Source organism: Haliotis asinina, chromosome 1, assembly GCF_037392515.1.
Source record: "Haliotis asinina isolate JCU_RB_2024 chromosome 1, JCU_Hal_asi_v2, whole genome shotgun sequence".
NCBI lineage: Eukaryota > Metazoa > Mollusca > Gastropoda > Lepetellida > Haliotidae > Haliotis > Haliotis asinina.
The window spans coordinates 72,923,906-72,946,480 of record NC_090280.1 but is presented as its reverse complement, the minus strand read 5'-3'; the positions used below and the strand labels follow the sequence as shown (position 1 = coordinate 72,946,480).

General features: G+C 40.3%; 1 protein-coding gene across 1 annotated transcript; it reads right to left on the bottom strand.

The window, feature by feature from the left end:
- Nucleotides 1–459: 459 nt before the first annotated feature.
- On the bottom strand, nt 460–21,502 carry LOC137296894 (4-hydroxyphenylpyruvate dioxygenase-like). Its single transcript, XM_067828783.1, has 13 exons — nt 21,453–21,502; nt 21,335–21,361; nt 21,167–21,229; nt 18,212–18,316; nt 17,387–17,432; nt 16,915–16,997; nt 15,437–15,630; nt 14,384–14,461; nt 13,276–13,438; nt 12,583–12,654; nt 11,078–11,194; nt 6,008–6,130; nt 460–5,058 (listed from the first exon to the last, which is right to left on the bottom strand). The coding sequence occupies exons 1-13, from the start codon at nt 21,453–21,455 to the stop codon at nt 4,984–4,986; spliced, it is 1,149 nt and encodes a 382-aa protein (XP_067684884.1). The 5' UTR covers nt 21,456–21,502; the 3' UTR covers nt 460–4,983.
- Nucleotides 21,503–22,575: the final 1,073 nt, after the last annotated feature.

Genomic DNA, 22,575 nt, shown 5'->3' with positions numbered 1-22,575 from the left:
CTGACAAAACAACGTGCTATTGAGATTGACAACCTATGATTGAGGGAAAAAAAAATTACCTGAGCGTGGCCCAGATGGAATATGTCATAATAATAACATTGCAGAAGCGAGAATAAGTGAGTTTAGTTTTAAACTGCACTCAGCAATATTCCAGCCATATGGAGGTGGTCTGTGAATAATCAAGTCAAGGCCAGACAATCCTGTGATCAACAGCATGAGCATCAATCTATACAATTGTCTTTCTAACCCTGACAGACATGGACTATTTAAGATCAATTATAACCCTGATTTTCAAGGGTGTCATGCAAGAGTGAGGTACATAATGTTTCATGTTAGTCGTTTGACACACTTGCTCATGTTATAATCTATATGTCTGGTCCATTTGTTCCTTGATGATGTCAATCAGACCAGGTCATAGGTCAGCTCACAAGCGTTGTCTGACAATGAAACTGACACAAGTGAGAATATAATCTTTATTCCCCACTCCACTCTTTCAATCAAACGCCATTACCATATAGAGAGAACTAGCATGTAGTATCACATTCACAAGATCACACAGACAACTGGCAACATTATAACAACATGCTTCATATGTAATTCACAAAACATTTTCATCCATGTGTAAAGAATGATAAGAATATGTCCGGCAAGAAGGTACAAATTTCAAAAAGCCCTGGTATAAAAGGTTGACACAGCAGTAAGATTATAATAATTATCATCATCACAAGCTTAGGCACCGTCAGCAAAGGTTCCAGAAAAACAAAGCAGACAATTGTGTAAATCTTTAAAAGATGGCAAAAAAGAAGAAAACTAAATAAAAAAAAAGCTTGAATTTTTTAAAATGGTGTAATTGTAAACATTTACATGCTTGCAGAGGCATATTAACATGAATGATCTATTGTCTCATTTGTAAGATATAAGCAGTTTTTCACAATTCAAGACTTGCCATGTCTTGAACAGACATTCACAATAACACAGAAATAGTCACACACAAGCAGGCATTGTCTATGACATAATTCTCAAACTTAACCAATCAACACTAAGCATTCAAAACTTAGCCTAAATATAACTTAATTCAAAACAAATATACATAGTAAACCAAAACTTGTCAACAAATTCTGTAATTCAAAATTGACAGGAATAACAAATTAATCATTGTGCAGGAAAAAAAATACACATGAACTATTTTATTAAGAGGCTGAAACTTTAAAAAGCAGGTATTGTTGCATTCATATTCACTCCAATATAATACACATTAGCTGGAATTCAGTATGAAATGTGTGGAAATAAGTATAGACTGATAAGTAGTACATAAAGGCCATTGCTTTCGTTGAGAGATATGTCCATCACTTAGAGATGGTCATTGATACAGAGAGATCTGAAGCTCAGTGTTCACCAGCACAGTGACCACAAACTCAGAAAGTATATGCCCAATTCAGTTTAGTTTAAATGAAGTTGACTCTGACAATAACAAGGTTCAGTGTATTTAATAATTAAGTCTTCACTTCATTATTATGTCATACAATATATACCATACAACTAAGTAAGAAAATTGATTGTCTTTTACTAGAATATGTGGTAAGATGTTTTGGTGTATTGTCAAAGCAAGCTTGTCCAATCACGAGCTTGTGATTGAGACCCTTCACTCTCATGTGAAACCATGTATATTAGGCTCCCTGTTTAAAACTGACAAACCAAATATCATCATGAACTTGATAAGAGTATTAGACCAACACCAAAATACCGCAGTTATTGTAATAAAGAAGCTGTCCATCCATATGTCTTATCTCAAGGAAGCTGAACCAAATTTCAAGAAACATCCTTCACAGCCAAACCTTACCTTGTTCTACAGACCTTCCAAATCTCTGCTATCCAGTCCATATTTCTTACCTTATTCCTTCAAGAGCAGTAATTACAGGTTTTTAATTATGACTGAAATAACAGAATCCCCCAAACAGTCACTCCATTTAAGAATTAACAACCATTGTAAACGCACTCAAGTCACAAGAACCAGCTATTTGAAAACATAACAAAATTTACCCATTTTGAGGGTAGTGAAACTGGGGAACCCTACAGTGTGGAATTTAATTTTAATGTGTACTGACAATTTCTTTAAAGAAGAACTACACCGGGGCCAAATGACGATCCAGGACATTACATGCCAATGACTAGATACATATTGTTGTCTTCAGTAAGTTCATGATGGAGTTCGGTCTATAGAAATTACATGTCTCTCTTCCAACAGAGGTCTAATTACAAGGCCTTGACCTTACCTGAACAAAGAATGTCAGACCACTGATCAGAGACCATTTTTAAACATGTCTGAAAATTACTGAAAAATTAAACTCAAAATGGCTGTTATGGATTTGTTCTTTCCAGGAACTTGATTGGGAAGAAAAACTATGAAAAACAATTATGCTTTGGTTCATCCTGCTTCATTCACACTAAACATAATACTATACATTGTATCAGCTGCCAAATGGGCTCGATTCATCAGGATGTATCACATCCGCAATACTGACAAGAAACACCAGTAGTCAATGCCAACTATGTACAAAATCACATTTTGCAAAGATCATACCAGTTTAATAAATTAAGTTGAAAAAACAAATATTGAATGGAAAACTGAATATGACTGTAGATAAGTCAGATCTTGTGGTTCATACAAAGATGGTTCCTCAAAGCGATCACAGCACTATGACAGCTGTAACACTATGTTAAAGTACAGAAGTTGCAAGTGTTGTAGGACTACAAACTCTGTGAGGAACGAGGCCCAGGTACCTGTGGCCATCTTTTAAACCTTTATGCACTGTACATTTTAGGAATGAAACCAGTACAGACAATATTAGAACGACTGAAAATTGATTCTACAAGGAAGAAAGCAATTATTTTTGTTTGCTCGTTTATGCGCGTATTTTCAATTAACATTTCCAAGAACTCTGATGGTGCTAGAGATCAGTGTTTGTGTGAAACTGGAAGAGTCTATTTACCGATGAGGGTGGTATGGAATGCTGACATCATTCATAAATAACTTTCATCTATGAAATATCATATGGAAAATTGAACACACCTCTTTCATTAATTTATCAAACTGGTATGTCTAATCTTACAAATATACATGAATACTATATATGTGATTACACTCAATAAACCCATCACAAAAACCCACACATCAAACATTGTGCGTTAAAACACGTCCGATTGTCATCATTTCTATCTAGTCACTTGTAAAATGATTGTCAAGTTTCAAATTGTTTATGGTTATTTTGATATTTGCTGACATTATATTTTTAAAACACTAAATTACTTTCATCTGCAATGTGATAATCCTGTTCGAAAATAAACTTGAAATCTATTTGATTTTTCATTAAAGTGTTAAAAATGTAAGGTTACATTTTTTATTCATGTTAAGGGGAGGACTATTTGATATCTTGGGGTGGACTGAGACTTTATATTAAGCAGAATATTATCAGTCAACAGTGAATGAAAAATAATTCTTCGCTATTCTCTGAAAGGAGGGGCTGTGCAAATAGACAGGAAACTCACAGAAAATAGTCCCAAAATACCAAGTACCCTTTTCAGTGACTGGAGAGGATCTAGTGTGATAGTAGCTGCCCCACCATAACCTGACATTTCCTACAAACAATGACTTAGACCTTTTTTCCAAGTACGAGTAGAATCAACCCTGCTGACATGCATCAATAAATATGGAGGATCAAGGTATAAAAATACTTCAGATAACTTCAGAAAATAAACTATCAAAATATTTCAACAAATAACAATCATTTCTCTCTCTCTCTCTCAATGCCAGCCACAATATCACACCATCCAAGGTAAATCCGTGCGTCTATCTAGCACAATGCACTATTCGTGTTGTTTGTTGCATATATGATGTAAGGCACTTTCTTAGATAAAACTTTAATATTGCTAATTATTTTCATCAAGCTTAGTTTCTTTCTTGTGTGTTAGTTAACTGTTTTCCTCCCATGTCATATGCACAAGGAATCATTTGGGGTTTATATTGTAAACACAAATTGACAAATCTAAACACTGCACACATGTAAGTGGCCAATAAAAAAGCAAATATGGCTTCCATGGCAGCCATACTTGTCCACTAATAATCAAAGACAATTGCTTCCTTGGCAATAACTCTTCACAAAGATCAGCACAAAGACTATGTACCACATACTGTTGTTCTGTTGGTGGGACATCCCTATCAATAATTGAGTAGGATAACACCTACTGATCCATGTAGTAGAAGCACTGCTGATCAAGCCTTCTTCATCCAATCAGTAGTGTGCCAATATTAGATCACAAAACAGATTCCACTATTATGCCAAAAAAAGGGAATCTGACTTTTGTCCAGGGAGGATTAAGAAACTGTGGTCATTGTGAAACCCCATAGTTCTAGCACGAATGGTATAGCTGTGGCTGGGCGAGGGAGAAAAGCCTTGTGTTGCCAACAGTAGAACAACACATACAAACATTGGCCTGACAGGATTGCCATCAGTTGTACTGAGATTCAGGCAACTGAAGGGACACAATTCTGTACTGCACATTATGTCATGCTTTTAAAAACCCACTCACACTTAATACTCGCTTAAAATCACAAGGCACTTATTGAATGCATCTTTCTTCCATAAGATGATCTAGTTCCCTAAAAAATTCAATTCTCTACACTGTACTCTGAATTCCAGGCAGGTTGCAAAAATGTATCTGTTCTGTCATTGCTAAAATACATATTCACACACTCTACCCGATAATCAAGACAGCAAACAAACTAAATGTCCCCAAATAATTTGATGTCACATATAAACTTGTATCATTAGTAATTTCTGCATAAGATTTGATTAAACATGAGCTTATAGCAGCACTGTTGAGATTCATTAGATGATTATGGAAAACGCAAGTCACATTTGTACAGAATATATCATAAGCAGCATCTAACTCAAGCAGTAGAGAAGATGTGGGTTTCTCCACCAATCAAAGGTTGCCACGATCTGCCTGATCCTGCTCAATGGCTTCAAACAAAGACTTGAAATTTCCAGCTCCAAATCCCTGAAAACGAGGGACATAATAACGAATATATTTCCAGGGAGTAAAGAGTGAGTGAGTGAGTTTAGTTTTACGTCGCACTTAGCAATATTCCAGCTACATGACGGCGGTCTGTAAATAATCGAGTCTGGACCAGACAATCCAGTGATCAACAACATGAGCATCGATCTGCGCAATGGGGAACCGATGACATGTGTCAACCAAGTCAGCTAGTCTGACCACCCGATCCCGTTAGTCGCCTCTTACGACAAGCATAGTCACCTTTTATGGCAAGCATGGGTTGCTGAAGGCCTATTCTACCCCGGGACCTTCACGGGTCTCCAGGGAGTAAAGAGACAAAGGGATGTCTGTTGATCAACCATAACCATTTTTTTCCCCGACTTCTTCATTTTGTAAACAATAATGACAAGTGTTTTGAGTGTAAATAAATAGTACAGTGTAGGACACCAGCAATGGGCTTCACACATTGTACCCATGTGTGGAATCGAACTCTGCATGATGTGCAGACAAATTAACCACGTGGCTACCTCAACACTGACAACAGTGGTATGCAAAGCATGGAAATGCAATTTCATTGAATGCTTGAACGCAGCAAAGAGAATTTCACTTTCCCTTTTTCAGTTGTAAAATCCTACAAATCTACAGGGTACCCCCAAAGCCACTATGTGATTGTATCTGAATGTTTTCACCACCCTAAAGGGTACACATATTGACACACACCTTGTGACTATGGATATAAAAACCATACTGCCAGGTACCCCTATTCACACCTTGGGAATATGGATACAAGGATATACTGCCGGGTACCCTAAACAAATCCTGTGACTATGGATATAAAAACCATGCTTTCAGGTTTTGAAAAACATTCAGCAGTCTCAAGTCAATGATACAAAACCAAATTGAAAACAGAGTAGCTCTATCTTTTGCTTGTGACTACTGATACAATACAAACCTGATGATTGTGTCTCTGGATGACTTCCAGAAACAGGGTAGGCCGGTCTTGCATGAGCTTGGTGAAGATCTGAAGCAGGTAGCCATTGTCATCATAGTCGATGAGGATGTTGAGACTCTGGAGCTGAAGCAGAAACCAACATTTCACATATTCTTTAAATATTCCAACATTATGTAACAAAAGTGGTCCAGGCTAGACAGGCCTCAGTCTGCATGGAGATCTGACAGCACCCAGTGTATGAAATAAGACCTGTCCAACTGCCCAAGATGGGCTTGATTTCTGATGGCTGGTTTAAATTTACAGCTAGCCAGTTGGTCTGGTAAAATCAATAGACGTTCCATACTTTTGACTAAATTTACCATATCTTGGTGTCTCGTCTAGTTAAATTCATTTCAGGTTGGTAACATCTTGCAACGCCTCCATGTAAGGTAGCAAGATGCAAACCCAGACTTTTGACTGCCCCCTCAAGTAGTGAGTGGGTTTAGTCTTAAACTGACTTCTAGCAACATTCTGGTAATATCACAACAAGGGACACCTGAAATGGGCTCCACACATTGTACCATTGTATGGAATCAAAGCCAAATCTTTGGCATGACAAGTAAACACTTTAACCACTAGTCTACCCTACTGCCCCCTACTGGCCCCTACTGCCTCCCTTCTGCCTCTACTGCCCCTATTGCCCCTACTGCCCCCTATTGCCCCTACTGCCCAGCCCATTCAAAGTACAGAATATGTGGGTCCTTCCACTATGAGCCAAGCATATGTCAACACATCCTCGATATCTCCAGGGTATACGTTCCGATAAGTCTCCACTATACCCTGGACGCATCTACGGCTCTGCCCGATAAATTTATTACCGCCCTTTGCTGGCTCCGCTTTCTCACAGTAGCCAATCAGCTAGGCCGCCGTTATAACTGATCTTGCCAGTGTCAACAAAGGTAGCGGTCGCAACTGCAAAGGTTTGCTCGCAGTGCGTCCCAGATTTCAGGGAAATCATACAAACAAATTGACAGGTCCGAAACTTTAAAACAACATATGCAAGAACGCCTTCTAACCCTTCCAGAGAACCTCTGCAAATGTTTCTGTTCCCAAGTATAATCGGTTAGATAATTCAAAAAACGAAAGTGAGTTGTGATTGGTTCGCTCAACTTCCCAGCGTAGACACCTGACTGGATCAAAAGACAGTCAAGGGAGGTAATAAATTTATCGGGCAGAGCCGTAGATGCGTCCAGGGTATAGTGGAGACTTATCGGAACGTATACCCTGGAGATATCGAGGATGATGTCAACATTGTCAAATAATCCAGCTCCACTCCTGTACCGCTGGTTATGTAAATTGCTGCAAATCTTTCAGAAAAGTCAGAAAACAGGAACCAAACTCTCTCAGACAGAGAAGAAACACACTTTCATACAGAGAAGCTATTTTCCACATTTGATAACATTTTGACAAATACTTCTCAACTTAACTGTTGGTTAAACAATGTGGTCCAGAAATTCAAAACCAGTACAAACAAAAGTTTGTAAATTATTAGGTGAACAAACATTTCTTAACTTCCAATTTCTTGAAAAAAAAAATAGAATACCCCAATTAAAAGCAGCATTCCTCTCCTTTGGACAAAGAAGGATATCTCCATATTTGACAACAATACAGTCAACAGGTTTTTAGTTTCTACTGGACGGATATAATTCCTTGCCTTAACTGTATAAAATTGCTATGAAATTGTTAAAATCTAAATATTTTAGATATTTAAATACTTACCTTACCATAGGTCAATAGCATATTACCTGAAGCTTCGCTTAGTAGGAGATCTGACAGAGTTGAATTGCTATTCAATCTTGAATGGTTACCCCGAATTCGACAACTGTAACGATACAGAAGTATCTGGATCTCCCCACTGCACATGCACGCAGACTCATGAGAACTTCACGTTTACTTCTCAGTCCGAAGAGTCCGATTTTTTACAAATTTTTCACTTACCTTACCATAAGTCTATAGCATATGGATGCAACAGTCCAGACTGTGGTGCAGGACCCAAGAGGACCATCAAAAGTCTATCATCCCACATATGCCACGGGGCAGCCGGACCACTACTGATTCACAAACATTGTTCACTGGTCTGCCACAACAATCTCTCGTGAAGGTCAACTGGAACCAGAATCAGAGTAGTAGGTCACGTACTAACCACCTGAGGGATACGGTACATTATCTCACGCAAGTACAAGACGCCATAGATCAAGGTAAGTAAGACCACAAATGGTCTGAAAGACTGCAGCCCCTCCATATCTTCCACTGCCAAGTCCCGCAAGTAATGGCTAGCAAATACTGTAAAAGACAGCCAGAAGCATCCAGCCATAATATCAGAAACTGTACCGTTTCTGTGCAGGGCCATTGTTGATGCTAACGCTCGAATCTCGTGCCGGTTGTTAGATGGCGGGTGCGGAAGATTCTGTGCGCCGTAAGCTGCCAGGCTGGTCTGCCTAAACCATAAGGCTACTGTGTTCCTGGTGACTTTCCCTCTAGTAGTCGTGGCAGAGGGCAGGAACAACCTCTACCAAGCTCCCCGACGAGAAGAGGACTTCTTGATATATAATCTGAAGGCCCGAACCAGACAAAGTAACTGCTCTTCTCGATCCTCTGGTCCAATGATGGCAGTAAGAGGGGGGATGGTGAATAACCTTTCTGGTTGACCTGGCAGCTGGTTCTTCGCCAGGAAATCCCAGAGAAGGCCCAAGTGTACAGGGTCTGTTCAAACCGGACCTTAGTCACATCCAGCACGTGGACCTCACTAACTCTCGCCGCTGTAGCTAGCGCCAACAGAAACACTGTCTTCCTCGTTAAGTTGTCAAATGATGCCCTGTCCAGCGGCTCGTCTTCAACATAGCAACCAGTTCTGAGATCTTCGAGACGTTCCTATCTCTTCTAACAGCTGAGACTGAGTTTAATGCTGACAGGTAAGTCCCAATGGTACTGCCCTTGAGTTTCCTCGAGCACCATAAATAACGTAAAAGGAACTGGGGTGATGCTAAAAACTGGTCCTGCAACTTCTGGGCACAGAAGTTCTCAAATGTAGCCCACTTGTCATCATAGAGTGACTGAGTGGAAGCTCTGTGCGCCTGGGCAATGATCTTCGCCACCTGAGATGAGTATCCCTTTGCCCTCAAAGTCCTTTGCAGATGGTCCAGGCACATAGATGAAACTGCGCCAGATCCGGGTGCAGTGTCCGACTTTGGGGGTGACGTAGCAACTGGTCCCACTCTGGAAGTCGGAACGGATCTTTTCCTGTGAGGTGGCGCAACTCTGGGAACCACGTCCTCACTGGCCACCAAGGCGCGACTAAAAGCAAACGGATCGTCATCTTGAGCTTGAGTTTTGCCACTACTGCTGGTACTAGCATTGGCGGAGGTAAGGCATACGCGTCCAATCCCTCCCAAGACATCGAAAGAATGTTGACTGCCCAAGCTGTTGGATCTAGTATTGGAGACACGTACACTGGAAGCTCAGCGTTGGACTTCGTGGCAAATAGGTCAGTGGGCTCTGACATATGATCCTGACATATGAGCCGAAAAATCTCTGGGTGAAGCATCCACTCAGTCGGGGGCGGCTTTCCTGGTCGGGAGAGCGCAACCGGCTAGGATGTTCCTGCAACCTGGAATATGATGAGCACTGGCCTCAATGCTGTTTAGGTCTAGAACGCTGGCTAAGCAGAACATCTGATCCAGCAGGGACTTGGATCTGGTTGTCCCCTGTCTCAAAATCAGCCATATGACAGTCGCGTTGTCTGCAACAATCAACAGGTTGGACTGGCGTAGTAGTGGCGCCCGGTGGTCTACAGCTAGAATCACTGCCTCCACCTCAAGATTGTTGATGTGCCACCCTGCTCCTACGTCAGACCAAAACCAAGGCTGTCTGATCGTTGAGGTGCACACCCCAGCCCTGGAGTCATGCGTCAACAAATAGTTTGTGGTCCTGCACAAGCTCGGTCAAGCAAACTCTGTCGCAGATGTTCAACTAAATTGTCCAACACCGCAGGTATTGGTGCAGATGTACCGGAAGCAACAGCTGCGTAGTAACATCGTCTGCCTGTATGTATGGGAGGAGGTACCTCTGTAATGGTTGTAGCATCAGACGTCTTCTGCGTGTTAAGTCCTGCGCCGATGTCAGTAGGCCTAACAGAGACTGCCACTCCCTGAGTCGCAACAGCTCTGACAGTCCCTTCGCAACGAACAGGGAAATCTTCTCCCACGACACCGTAGCACAATCCGGACATCAGGGATGAGGATCATTGCCAGACTTCAGGCCTTTACACATCATGCACAGGTATACAATTACCGTAATAAAACGAAAATATAAACGTGACAATAAGGATAAATGAGAAAAAAAACTTTACCACGTAATGGACTGCTCCACTCACATGTGCAGCAGCTGTTTGCAACTGACAAGTGAAATGGCTGCCCCTCCAAAAGGGACAGCAAAATTACACTAAAATACAGTACCAAGTGACAAAAAATGAAACACAAAAGCTAGATATGGCAGAAGAATTATCAACAGAAACCAAACCACCGACAAATAAAACTGATCCGCTTAAACTTACAAAGGCAACATAAAAAATAGGAGACACATGACTCTGTCTCGTACAAGGTACAATAACAAATTTATACGTTATATCCGACACAAAGATTGAAAATATTACATACCACAACACCAAGAACCTGTAAAAGGAATCAGTGCAAAAGCGTAGTAAGTCAAACTTTATTAGCTGAAAAAAAGATAGCAACCCAAACACGTCTAGACAAGACGACACTTGAAGTAAAAGTGAAGTTCTCGTGGAGTCTGCGTGCATATGCAGTGGGGAGATCCAGAAACTTCCGTATCATTACAGTCATCGAATTCGGGGGTAGCCATTCAAGATTGAATAGCAATTCAACTCTGTCAGATCTACAAAGCGAAGCTTCAGGTAATATGCTATTGACCTATGGTAAGGTAAGTATTTAAATATCTAAAAATTTTAGATTTTAACAATTTCATAGCAATTTTACAAATAATGTCTAGAACACAAACAAGGTGACCTACTTTGTCGAGATCTTCAATGATCTTCACTTTAGAGTTGGCCAGCTGTTTGCGGAGGTTGGTGTAGTAGGTATTGGGTACCTGGATGAACTGCATTCCACGGGCTCGCAGGTTGCTGATCTGAAACACACAGAGATTCTGTATGAAACATCTGATTTATACAGACATCTATCTACCATTCTAAACTACCAGTGTTGCAAAAGTGGAAATAAATCTTTGTAAAGTTCAAATGGGATTTTTTTGCTGTTAAGTATGAAAGTTCTTTTGTCCTATCGTCACAATTTACACTACTACAATGAAATGAGAAATTTTTTAACTGCAAACAGTTTCTGGATTAAGAGATTTTGATTAAGAGATTTTAAGTCAGCTTGAGATTACGGTTGGGTGGTGTTCCCTGCATTGCACAGCATTAAAGTAATTGGTTAAATTGTTATGAACCAGCAAAATTCAAGGAATATAACTCATGACATGTAACTTGTAACTCATAGCAAGCAGGGGTGGTGGGGTTTCCTAGCAGTGAAAGTGTTCGCTTGTCACACAGAAGACTCGGGTTTGATTCCCCACATAGGTACAATTTGTGAAGCCCATTTCGGGTGTCCCCTGCCTTGACTCGAACTCAAATCTAGAACAAACTCTTTAAGTATAAGGCTTCCCCACCACCTGTCTATGAGACTGGAAGGTACAACACGTACATATGGCTGGGGCTTGTAATATCAGTCTCTACATGCCACAGCAATCTACAAATCCTGAAACATTTTATCAATAACGTGTGCTTCATCCTAGAATTCAAACATTAATTTTCCAAATGTTCAACAGGAAAAACATTTTATAATGAATGAAACCAGATGATGCTATTGTTTTTGAGAATCCGTAAAATAATTACATTTAACAGTTTCTTAACTTAAGAGACGCCTTAATGTCAAGTTTCAGATTACTACACTCCCAAAGACCTACTTTTATTAAGCTTCCACATTTTAAAACACACGGCATGTGATTTTCAGGAAACTCTAGAGATTCCAAGAATGTTATTCAACACTGACACTAATCAGCTGCATCCTGACACCAAATGACCATCATATAAAACTAATAATGAATTAAATAATAATATGAATAATCAAAAAGAATAAAACACATTGTTCCATGAAGCCTAATACTATATGACAGGTTAACACATAAACCCCACGTAGACATAGGACTATGCACTGACCAGTCCTAGTTTCATCCCAAGTTCCAGACAGGGTACCAACAAGTGTCATATTTTAACTTCATTTGCTTTGATGAAAACTATGACTTCCCACTGTCTAGTAGAGGCTTTGTTTACTGGACCATGGAGCTGGGTGCTGTTAACCATCGTGCTCCACTATTAGTTTTAACCACATTAAAGTGAATGAGGACATTTATAACCCCATTGTATATATTTTTCATTGAGATTCAATGCAGACTTTGACATCAGCCTGTTAGATTGCGCAGATGAATCCATGAGCAGTTACAGTATCAACAAGACTGACCGTCTGGATGATGTCTGTGGACTTCATGGCGATGTGCTGGACCCCTGCTCCACCGTAGTAGTCCACGTATTCCTGTACAATAAGCAGCTTATTTACATGTAAGGAGTGAAATGGGCTCAATACCACTGCTAACAATATTCAAGCAGTATCATAGTCATATCTGAATCTGCAGTAGTCTCCCCTGGACTATTCCTTCTCTCAATGCGATGCCTCTGTGTTTTGTCAGGCTTAAAATGTGTATCCTTTCACCAATAAAACTTCAGGCTTCATCATACCTACTACATCAAAAACAGCAAACACAACCTTGAAAGAAGTATTTTTCTGTCAAACATAGATCTACTGGCAAACAAGGATAAGTTTAACACCAACCTGACAGTTAACCCATATTAGCATGTATTAGTTCCGCCAACTGGTGCTTGCCTTTGTGAATGAAGAGGCCCCAAGTTGTTGGCAATCAAGTGCAGTATAATGGGTGAAGCGCATGGCCTGTCTCAGCAAAATCCTACATGTGGAAACAATTTCATCACATGCATTAGCCTACATAATATTATTATGGTGCACTCTTACCTATTTATTTCAATGGTTTGCACATTGCTGTGCACTGACTACTTCTCGTAAACATTTTCTCTGCACTAGTCCAACTTATCCTTGTTTGCCAGTAAGTGTGTTGAGAATGGTGTGTGGAACTGGTACCTGAATCTGACTCTTCTTCTTCCCAGGTGCAGGCTCATTGATGGGCATTTTGATGGTCTCCTCGTAGTTGGTGACCACAATGGAGCGCAAGGAGGAGTAGTTGGTGTGGATCTGGGAGTCGTCCACAGACCAGAAGCGGTGGAACATGAGGTTCTTCTCATACCTGCACAGTTATAGATCCATGAATAACTAGTCAGCAGATAGCAGTACTATGTTATGATTAAGTCTAGATACACAATACTGTAATGGATACACATGATCTGATCACGGTCAAACTGTAGCGAAAATAGGTTGCGCAGCATGGAGAAAATGACCAGCCTTCTTACATGCGAGCAAAGTGAGCAAAGGTTGGCAATATACTTTCCTTGCTTTGTCAAAATAAAATATTGCCACCATCAAAGGTACACACCCATTTCTATTCTGGGTTGTGCTCACACATCTTCCACCCCACGTTGAACAACCACTCACATGCAATATTTTTATTCAACATTTTAAGTGCAACTCGTGGTATATCAGACCGTTCTTCACCTCCATTCCCCCTTCCAGATTCCGGTTCAACGGAGTGAAGGAACAGGAGAGTATTATTCCATATGGAATACTTACAGTTACCTCCCCTGCTTTATTCCCCCATTACGCCAGAAGTGTTTCCATGTAGAATTGATGTTACGAAAATTCCAACCAGCAACATGGTATTTCTTTTCAATTTCTGCTCATTCTTGTTCTGTTACTCCATTCAACCAGAGGCTGGCAAGGGTAATGGAGGCGAAGAATGAAAATCGTGGACATGTACATCACCGCAATGCTGCTAAAGGTGATGTTAATCCTCGCTCATTCCACAGTGATGCCACTGGACATTCACATGGAGATCTGGTTAGAACTGGTCTTAGCAAGCTATGCTCGTCATAAGAGATGAATAACAGAATCAGGCGTTAAGGCTGACTTGGCTGACATATGTCATCATATCCCAGAAGCGTAGATCAGTCACGATGCTGTTGATCTCTTAATTTGTCTGGTACAGACTCAACTGTTTACAGACTGCCGCCAGATTGTAGCTGAATATTGGTGAGCGTTGCTTTAAACAATCAACAAACAAATGGATCTTCCCTACCATTCAGCCACATTGGTCATGGCATTGTCAGGCTGGTTCCCCACGATGTGGTCAATTATCTGCAGGTCGACTTTAGGACTGAAACAGATGACATGAGACGTGATAGTTATCTTGACACTGGAGAACTCTAGCACTGGCCAAGTAGAAAGTATATTCATGTTTACAATGTTTGATGTAATTACTCCCCATCAAGTTCTAAACATGCCAACAAAGGGGGTATGGTTCTGTGTGAACCCTCAATGAAATCTAACAGTTAAGTCTAAGTGAAGTGTGTCACATGTCTAAAGCAGTTTGACTGAATTTCATGACTGCCACTTTTGAACAATTTGTTTTTAGGTCAGGCCAATATATGTCAAAGTAATATTCCTTCTAAATACTAAACAAATTTTACTTTTGGCAATGTATGAAGTGAATATGGGGCAAAATACAGTCAGGGACTAGAGCCTGAAACGTGTAATTGGTAGGGGACTAGAGCCTGAAACATGTAATCAGTAGGGAACTAGAACCTGTAACATGTAAATTGTCAGGGACTTGAGTCTATAACGTGTAATCAGTCAGGGTCTGGAGCCTGAAACAAGTAATCAGTCAGGCTCTGGAGTTTGTAACATGTAAAATTTGTGAAAAAATTTTCTTGTAAGTATACATTTTAGGCTAATGAAAACATTAGAATTTATTTCTTGAGCGGGGAAACAAAACACAATATTTTTGTGACCTAACAAACGAAACCAACAAAGTATCCCAGTACACTTTCAATGATCTGATAGTACACTCTCAGAAAAAGACATGGTGTATCAAATATCTGAAACAATATGATGTCACCGTCCTTATAGTGCATATTTGGGACAGGTCATTTAACATAACTGTCACAGAGACTGGATATAATGATGAGCATGTCAGTTCATGCGATGACTTTAGAAGCCATGACGCTGACTCTCTGATCTTAAAGTAATCTTCAGTTTGCCTGAAGTAATCTTCTACACACTGGTCTAATCACAGACAGAGGTACTGTATCGGAATCAGATAATATGCGAATGAGCTTTGTTGTTGACTTACAGGAGCGTGGTGAGTGGATCATCGTTAGGGACAGCCTTGTAGCCAGGAAGGAAGGGCCCCTTGTAGTTGGACCTGTCGATCAGGGTATGAGTCGTGTCCCCGTATGTCTGGATCACTGCCATTCTCAGAGTTCCATGATCGTCACTCTCCTCCCAGGGTTCCTTCACCACCATGGCGCCACGCTGAACTGCTCTCTGGACAAACAAATACCCACGAAATTTGTTTGCAAGGAAATGACTTAAATAACAATGTCAGCCCTCTTGTTTCCCCTGTCTACCCTGGCACTATCTACTTACATAAGAACAGCCAAGTGGTTGATAGCATGAGTGCCATACTAGAAGGTATGATGACATCCTCACTAATGAAGATGACCTGACCGCCCCCCTTTCAAAATGCAAAGTTTTCATACCAAGGTCCTGTCTCCACAATACTCTGGATGCATCTAAGGCTAAAATTATAGTATCTCCCTCAGCTGGCTTTTTATCCAATCATGCTGGGAATATGATCATATCAATCAATACTCACTTTTGTTTTCTGAATTATCAAACCTATTAAACTTGGCAACACAAATCATACTGAGGAAAGAGTTAGAAGGAGTTCTTGTATATATTTTTAAAAGTTTTGGACCTGTCAATTTGTCTGTATGATTTCCCCCAAATCTGAGTCCCACTGCAAACAAACCTTCGCAGATGCGACTGCTATCTTTGTTGACACTGACAAGCTTGGTTGTAACAGCAGCTTAGCTGATTGGCTACTGTGAGAATGCAGTGCCAGCAAAGGGGCCGAGCCACAGAGTGAGTGAGTGAGTGAGTGAGTGAGTGAGTGAGTGAGTGAGTGAGTGAGTGAGTGAGTGAGTGAGTGAGTGAGTGAGTGAGTGAGTGAGTGAGTGAGTGAGTGAGTGAGTGAGTGAGTGAGTGAGTGAGTTTAGTTTTATGCCACACTCAGCAATATTCCAGCTATATGGTGGCGGCTGAGCCATAGATGCATCCAGGGTATAGTGGAGATTTATCGGAATGTATACCCTTGAGATATCGAGGATGATGCCACTTGGAATCTCTTGACAGGATTATCACTTGATTGTCTGGTCCAGACAATTATTTACAGCAGGAATATTGCTGATTATGACATAAAGCAACATCCAGCCAGTCATATTGTAACAGCTACAATAATGTGCATTATTATAATATTAACATGCTATCTGGTCAATGGATCAATCTGTGTTTTCATTCTCAGGTCCATGGTAAGTACACTACCCATGCTGCCTGTGTTGTGTTTGAAGGTTGAAACACATTACCGCTACATCCTACTGAAAGACAATTAATAATGACTTTTTGTACATGAGCAGTTTTGAAAAATATTGAGTACATTTGACTTCCTGAAGCATGGATATTTTAAAACAAAAACAATTCCAGTCAGTAAACAGTCACAAACACCTGAACATTCCAAACCATAGACATAGGTTCATTTCCATTACACACCTTAAATATGGCATCAAGATCTTCCACTTCAAACGCAACATCCTTGACTCCGTCTCCATGTTTGACTAAATGGTCACCAAACTCTAAAACATACACAAGAAAACACTAGAGGCTGTAACATCTATGTACAGCTGATTCAGGACCAGTCAATTCAAGAAATTAATTAGAAAAGTTTGTGTGCACTCAAATTAGATAACAAAAAATTGTATCCAATGCCTATAAATTTCACTGACAGTCTGGCAGCTAGACCTGTTTTAATATACAGGTATCAATACAAATTTGTTACAGTACTTATGTAAGAAATACTACAGGTTTATTTTAATCTGACACAAAGCCAGAATAATCGCAAACTGTTTGGTTATTGGAAATATGATCAATGATGTGCCATTGATTCAACCTAATATTCTGAGTCAGTGCAAGGGGCCAGTGGCCTGTTAACCACCCCTTGTATTGGAAAAGCTTCCAAGATTACCTTTTGGCTTGTAGGGCTCCAACATAGACTGGAATACAAATATGATCTGAAACAAAAGATGGAAAGAAACACTAAATAAGAAGAAACAATCTATTTTCTTGGCAAGACCACCGCTTACCATATTTTACATGTGTCCTATCTGTACATATTTTTCACTCACTCCACTCATACCCCAACACAAACTCCATCCATATCACCTCACTCACTCTACCCATATAAACTCACTCATTCCACCCATATCTCCTCACTCACTCCACCCATATCACCTCGCTCCACTCTTATCCCCTCCCTCACTCGACCTGTATCCCCTCCCTCACTCCACCCGTATCCCCTCACTCACTTCACCCATATCCCCTCACTCACTCTACTCGCATCTGATCACTCGCTCCACTCATATCTCCTCACTCACTCCACCCATATCAGCCCACTCACTCCACCCACATCCCCTCACTCCACCCATATCCCCTTCCTCACTCCACCTGTATCCCCTCCCTCACTCCACCCATATCCCCTCACTCACTCCACCAGTATCCCCTCCCTCACTCCACCCATATCCCCTCGCTCACTCCACCCCTGTCACCTCACTCACTCCACCCATATCTCCTCACTCACTCCACCCGTATCCCCTCACTCACTCACTCCACCTATATCCCCTAACTCACTCCACCCATATCCCCTCACTCCACCTGTATCCCCTCACTAACTCCACCCCTATCCCCTCACTATCTCATGTATCCCCTCACTCACTCCACCTGTATCCTGTCACTCACTCCACCCTCAGTCACTCCACAAAGGACCCCCTCTCCCTACTCCCCTCATCATTACCTTATTCTGCTTGACTGCATGTGCGGCGATGTTTCTGTTGCCTGTCTCAAGTCCCATGTACATGAATGGCTCAAAGCCCATGCGAGCACAATAGAAAGATGCTGCCTTGAAACAAAAATAACACATAATTTCAGCTAAATGTTTGTGTCTACTCTTGGATTTCCAGTATTTAAGCCCTGTGCTTAATAACAGACAATGACCCTTCTCATTAACAAATATAAACCCCATAACTAAGTCCAGGGCTTAAAGTCATGAAATTCTGGTAACTGAAGAAAATTATTCCAATATTAAGAACAATGGAATGCAGTCTATGTAAACGTAGTCTCAATACTTTTTGTTACACTACACTACTGAGTCTAACAAAATAAGTTTACTTAGACTGAATGGAATGAACAGAATAATACACACCTGAACCTTAGACCGTCATCAAAGACACATGAAAACCTATTACTGCTCTACAAGTGTTACATATGCTGATGTTTGCCACATGCTTTTTTGCAAAGGGACGAGACTCTAAACAAGAAAACTTGGAAATTTTTATTTTGGCCCATGGGTTTAATGACATGGGTTTTATATCCCAATTTTAACGCCATAATTTCAAATGGGCTCATATATGGGAAATCCTGGTACTTTCACAGCTCAGTACCTAGCTTTGACCATTTCCCTAACACCAACATTTAGAAGACAACATTATGCCCCTTGTTTAGAGCAGGATAAACTCAGCCATTTGTCTGATGGTCTGAGACAAGTGAAAATCTATAGGGATTAGTTTATGTAATACAGATACACTATTTGTCCTGAATGAGCAGTGGACCATATGGACCAATGGTGTTTGTCCCTGGTATGTATAATATATGTAACCCAATTACGTATATTCATGACTTTGGGCAGAAGGAGCTAAGCTTGCTGGAGATGTATCTTTGAGTGTTTACAATATACAATTAAACTTAATATAACAGTTCTCTGATCACTGGGTCACTGCTCATGTTCATAAAGACTAGTGTTGGGAATAGGTTTAAATCTTAAAATTGATGACTGCCTCATTACAACCACTCAATCATTGAAAACAACTGCCTTGTTCTCATACATCAAATTTTCCTTGTTATTTTTGGTTCCATGCACAAAGAATAAAGAAAAACATCTAGTTCTTTCATATTTCTGCAAATTGAACAAAATGCATCTGCAAATTTTACATCTTGAAAGGATGACTAGTACGAGAAGAACATTGTTATTGCAAACAAGTGTCCCAAAATTGTTTGTGTTTGATAATGAGAAAGCATGATCAACTGCTTGGTCGCTTTGTCATTTTGATCAGTCTTTGATTATCTCAATTAACTGGACCACCACTAATAAACACTCATCTGCCCAAAGCCAGATTTCATCATTTACAAGTCACAAGCAATGTGGTAGCCTAGTGGCTGAATCACTGAGCAATGAAACACTACTGTGGTAACCTGTGTACTATGTGTTAAGCCCTTATCTTGCGTCCCTGCCATGATAATGCTGCAATACTGGTTACAGCTGCTACCTACTATCAATAAATCAACTTTATATTATCCACCATATTTTGTGAGTTACCATGGTAACCAAATACTTGTTGACTAAAAACGCCTTCATTATTTACAGACTGATATCACATAACTGGAATATTGGTGAGTGGGAAACAAGGAAAACAAACACACATGACATAAACAAAAACATGGCTTCCATTATTGGAAATTCATAGTGTGCTCATGTAATATGCTCATGTAATGATTAGAAAAAGAATTAGAAGACATGAATGAAGACTTGGTGATGATCATGCATGTCATCAACTTTGATATTTTTAAGCATTCTTCCCGCTGGAACACTTTAACCTCAAATCTCATCACACAGACATCTCACTTGTCTGAGTGAGTGGGTGTGTTGATTGGTGATTGAGTGAGTTTACTGGGTGAGTGAGTGAGTGGGTGGGTGGGTTGGTCAGTTTTAGTATTTAGTTTTACATCTCTTTTAGCGATACTCCAACGAGATCAAGCAGGGACACCAGAAATAGGCTTCTCACCATGTATCCATGTGGAGCGTAAACCCCGGTTCTTCAGCCTGACAAACAAATGCTTTTAACACTTGGCTACCCCACTCCACCTGAGGGTACCATACTTATCAGATTTCTATTACATGAAGCATGCAAGCAAAGAAATACCCAATGTTTGGAAATTTCCAGTAACATCCAGAGTGGACACCAAGTTGAACTGATTTTAAATGGAAAGGCAAGAGTAAAATGTGAACGACCCCATATATAATGAACGACCCCTTACAAAATAAACATGAGGGTCCACTCAGACATAGCAGGCAAACCATGTACTGCCGGTCCAGCATATAACTAGGCGACTTCGCACTATACCAAGGTGTACTTGATGTAGGCCTTGGCTGGAATACGAATTTGTTCATATGAAATAGTAGTGCCAGAAAACATAGACCACAAAAAATATTCATCCAGTGGTGTTGCCAACCAAGATCTCAACAATTTGTGACCTCAAAGTCTGTCGACCTTCATATGAACGTCTGTATATATCGTACATGTATTACACTGTCGTTGAATCTGGTTCTAATATATGTTTTCAAGAAATATTACATTATCGCAGTAGGTGCTGTTATATACTATGCATTTTATATTCGCATCTTTTGATCTCTATGACCTTGGCAAGCGATAATTGACCTGCCCCGTTAAAGAAAACAATCACTACCAGTCTGTCAATTTAAAACGTGGCTTGGTAAGGGCTGAAAACCGACTAACACGATCGTACCGATGACGCAATATTTACATCAGCCGATTCGCATTCTGTAACTCACAACCCCTCATATGGATTTAATGGACTCGACCATTTGTGACTCGATCGCACCTATCAACACAGCTCAATCGATCCATGACACTTGTCAATCAACAAACTCATCTAAACTACACAAAACACGCACCTGTTTAGCATTGCCAACCCAGAATGTGACATGGTCGAAGGTGACAAATCGCCCCGACTCTGGCTGAAAATACAAACATATTGAGGACACGTGGGTTAGGTCAAGGTCGAAGTAATCTGACATGGAAATTGGACTGATGTTCGGGAAGACTACACACGTGACACTTACCTTAGGACCTTTATCTGTGTATGTTGTCTGAAAAGAGTAAAAGATCAAGTTGTAAAAGTATATTTAGATGAAATCTCAGTCGAAAATTAAAGCAAATCAAGGTCCTGTAAGGGCTTACCATCCTGACTTGCAGTGTTGTGCGAAATGACGGCGAGGCTATGTAATACCCTATCTGATTGGACACATTGGAACAGGTGTAATCCAATGAAAATGCAAAATTGGGATCACGCCTCCAAAACTGGCCAATATCTATATCGTATACATTCATAGTGAAATACACCCCCGGAAGAGACAATTATGCTTTCCGAGGGGTGTAATTTCTGAAAATTAATCAATAAAGACTGAAAAACTATCATCGCAACTCTTGTTTGGTATTTCAAACGTTCATTTTGAAAATACTATGAACTAAATATCTTGGAACACGTTTAAACGAAAACCTAAGTGAAAATGAAACCAGTGTCATCTTCAAACAATTAATACAAATGGTAACCAGATTTTAATGCAGGACAAATCTTATGGATAACTTCTTGGTTTACTTTTTCACAACGTTTCTGGGCTAGTTCTTGCCCCTTGCCCCTTGCCCCTTGCCCCTTGCCCAGGTGCATAATGACTGCCTGACAAAGGGGCAAGAACTAGCCCAGAAATGTTGTGAAAAATACTCCAAGTAGTTGTTATCCTAGTCTGTCGTACAGACCCTGAAGTATATATATCCAAGAAAGCCCACGCAAGTCTAGAAAGTGTAGCAAGTCTACATTTCCATAGCTCCCATTTCATTATATTATTTTCTTCCACTATGAACGTTTTTTCAGTAAAAAGGTGTTCATTTCAGAGACTAGCTGTTAGTCTATTGTTATCCATGAGATTCGTTTTGTATTACCACACATGCAACTTCTAACATGCCTTTGAAGAATCCTGTCTGAATATTTACACGGCATGGGGAATTCACTAACGTAGTCTAAAAGCTAAGGCATTCACGCATAACAATCTGGTTCTGGTTTTATTCCCCACTAAGGTAAACTGCGCATACATCACATGTGAAAAAGCTGATATGTAAGTCTGGGGGCTTTTAATTAAATGCCCCATGTATGACAAAATTGTGCTTTTTGTAATTCAAGTATTATATGCAGCCACAGTTTCTGTTTGACACAAGGCGTGTTTGGCATAAGGCGACCATTCCCGTAAGGTAGAAAAAATGATCGCCATGCAGATGTTAGTTTATCTCGAATAAAATTCACTTGGGA

Bases quoted from the DNA above. Each gene is read 5' to 3' on its own strand.
- LOC137296894 (XM_067828783.1), bottom strand. The intron at 17,433-18,211 runs GTAATGATGAGG...CTTTTGTTTCAG, and splicing joins ATGCAGTCAAGCAGAATAAG to ATCATATTTGTATTCCAGTC. The intron at 13,439-14,383 runs GTAGGGAAGATC...ATAACTGTGCAG, and splicing joins ATGACCAATGTGGCTGAATG to GTATGAGAAGAACCTCATGT.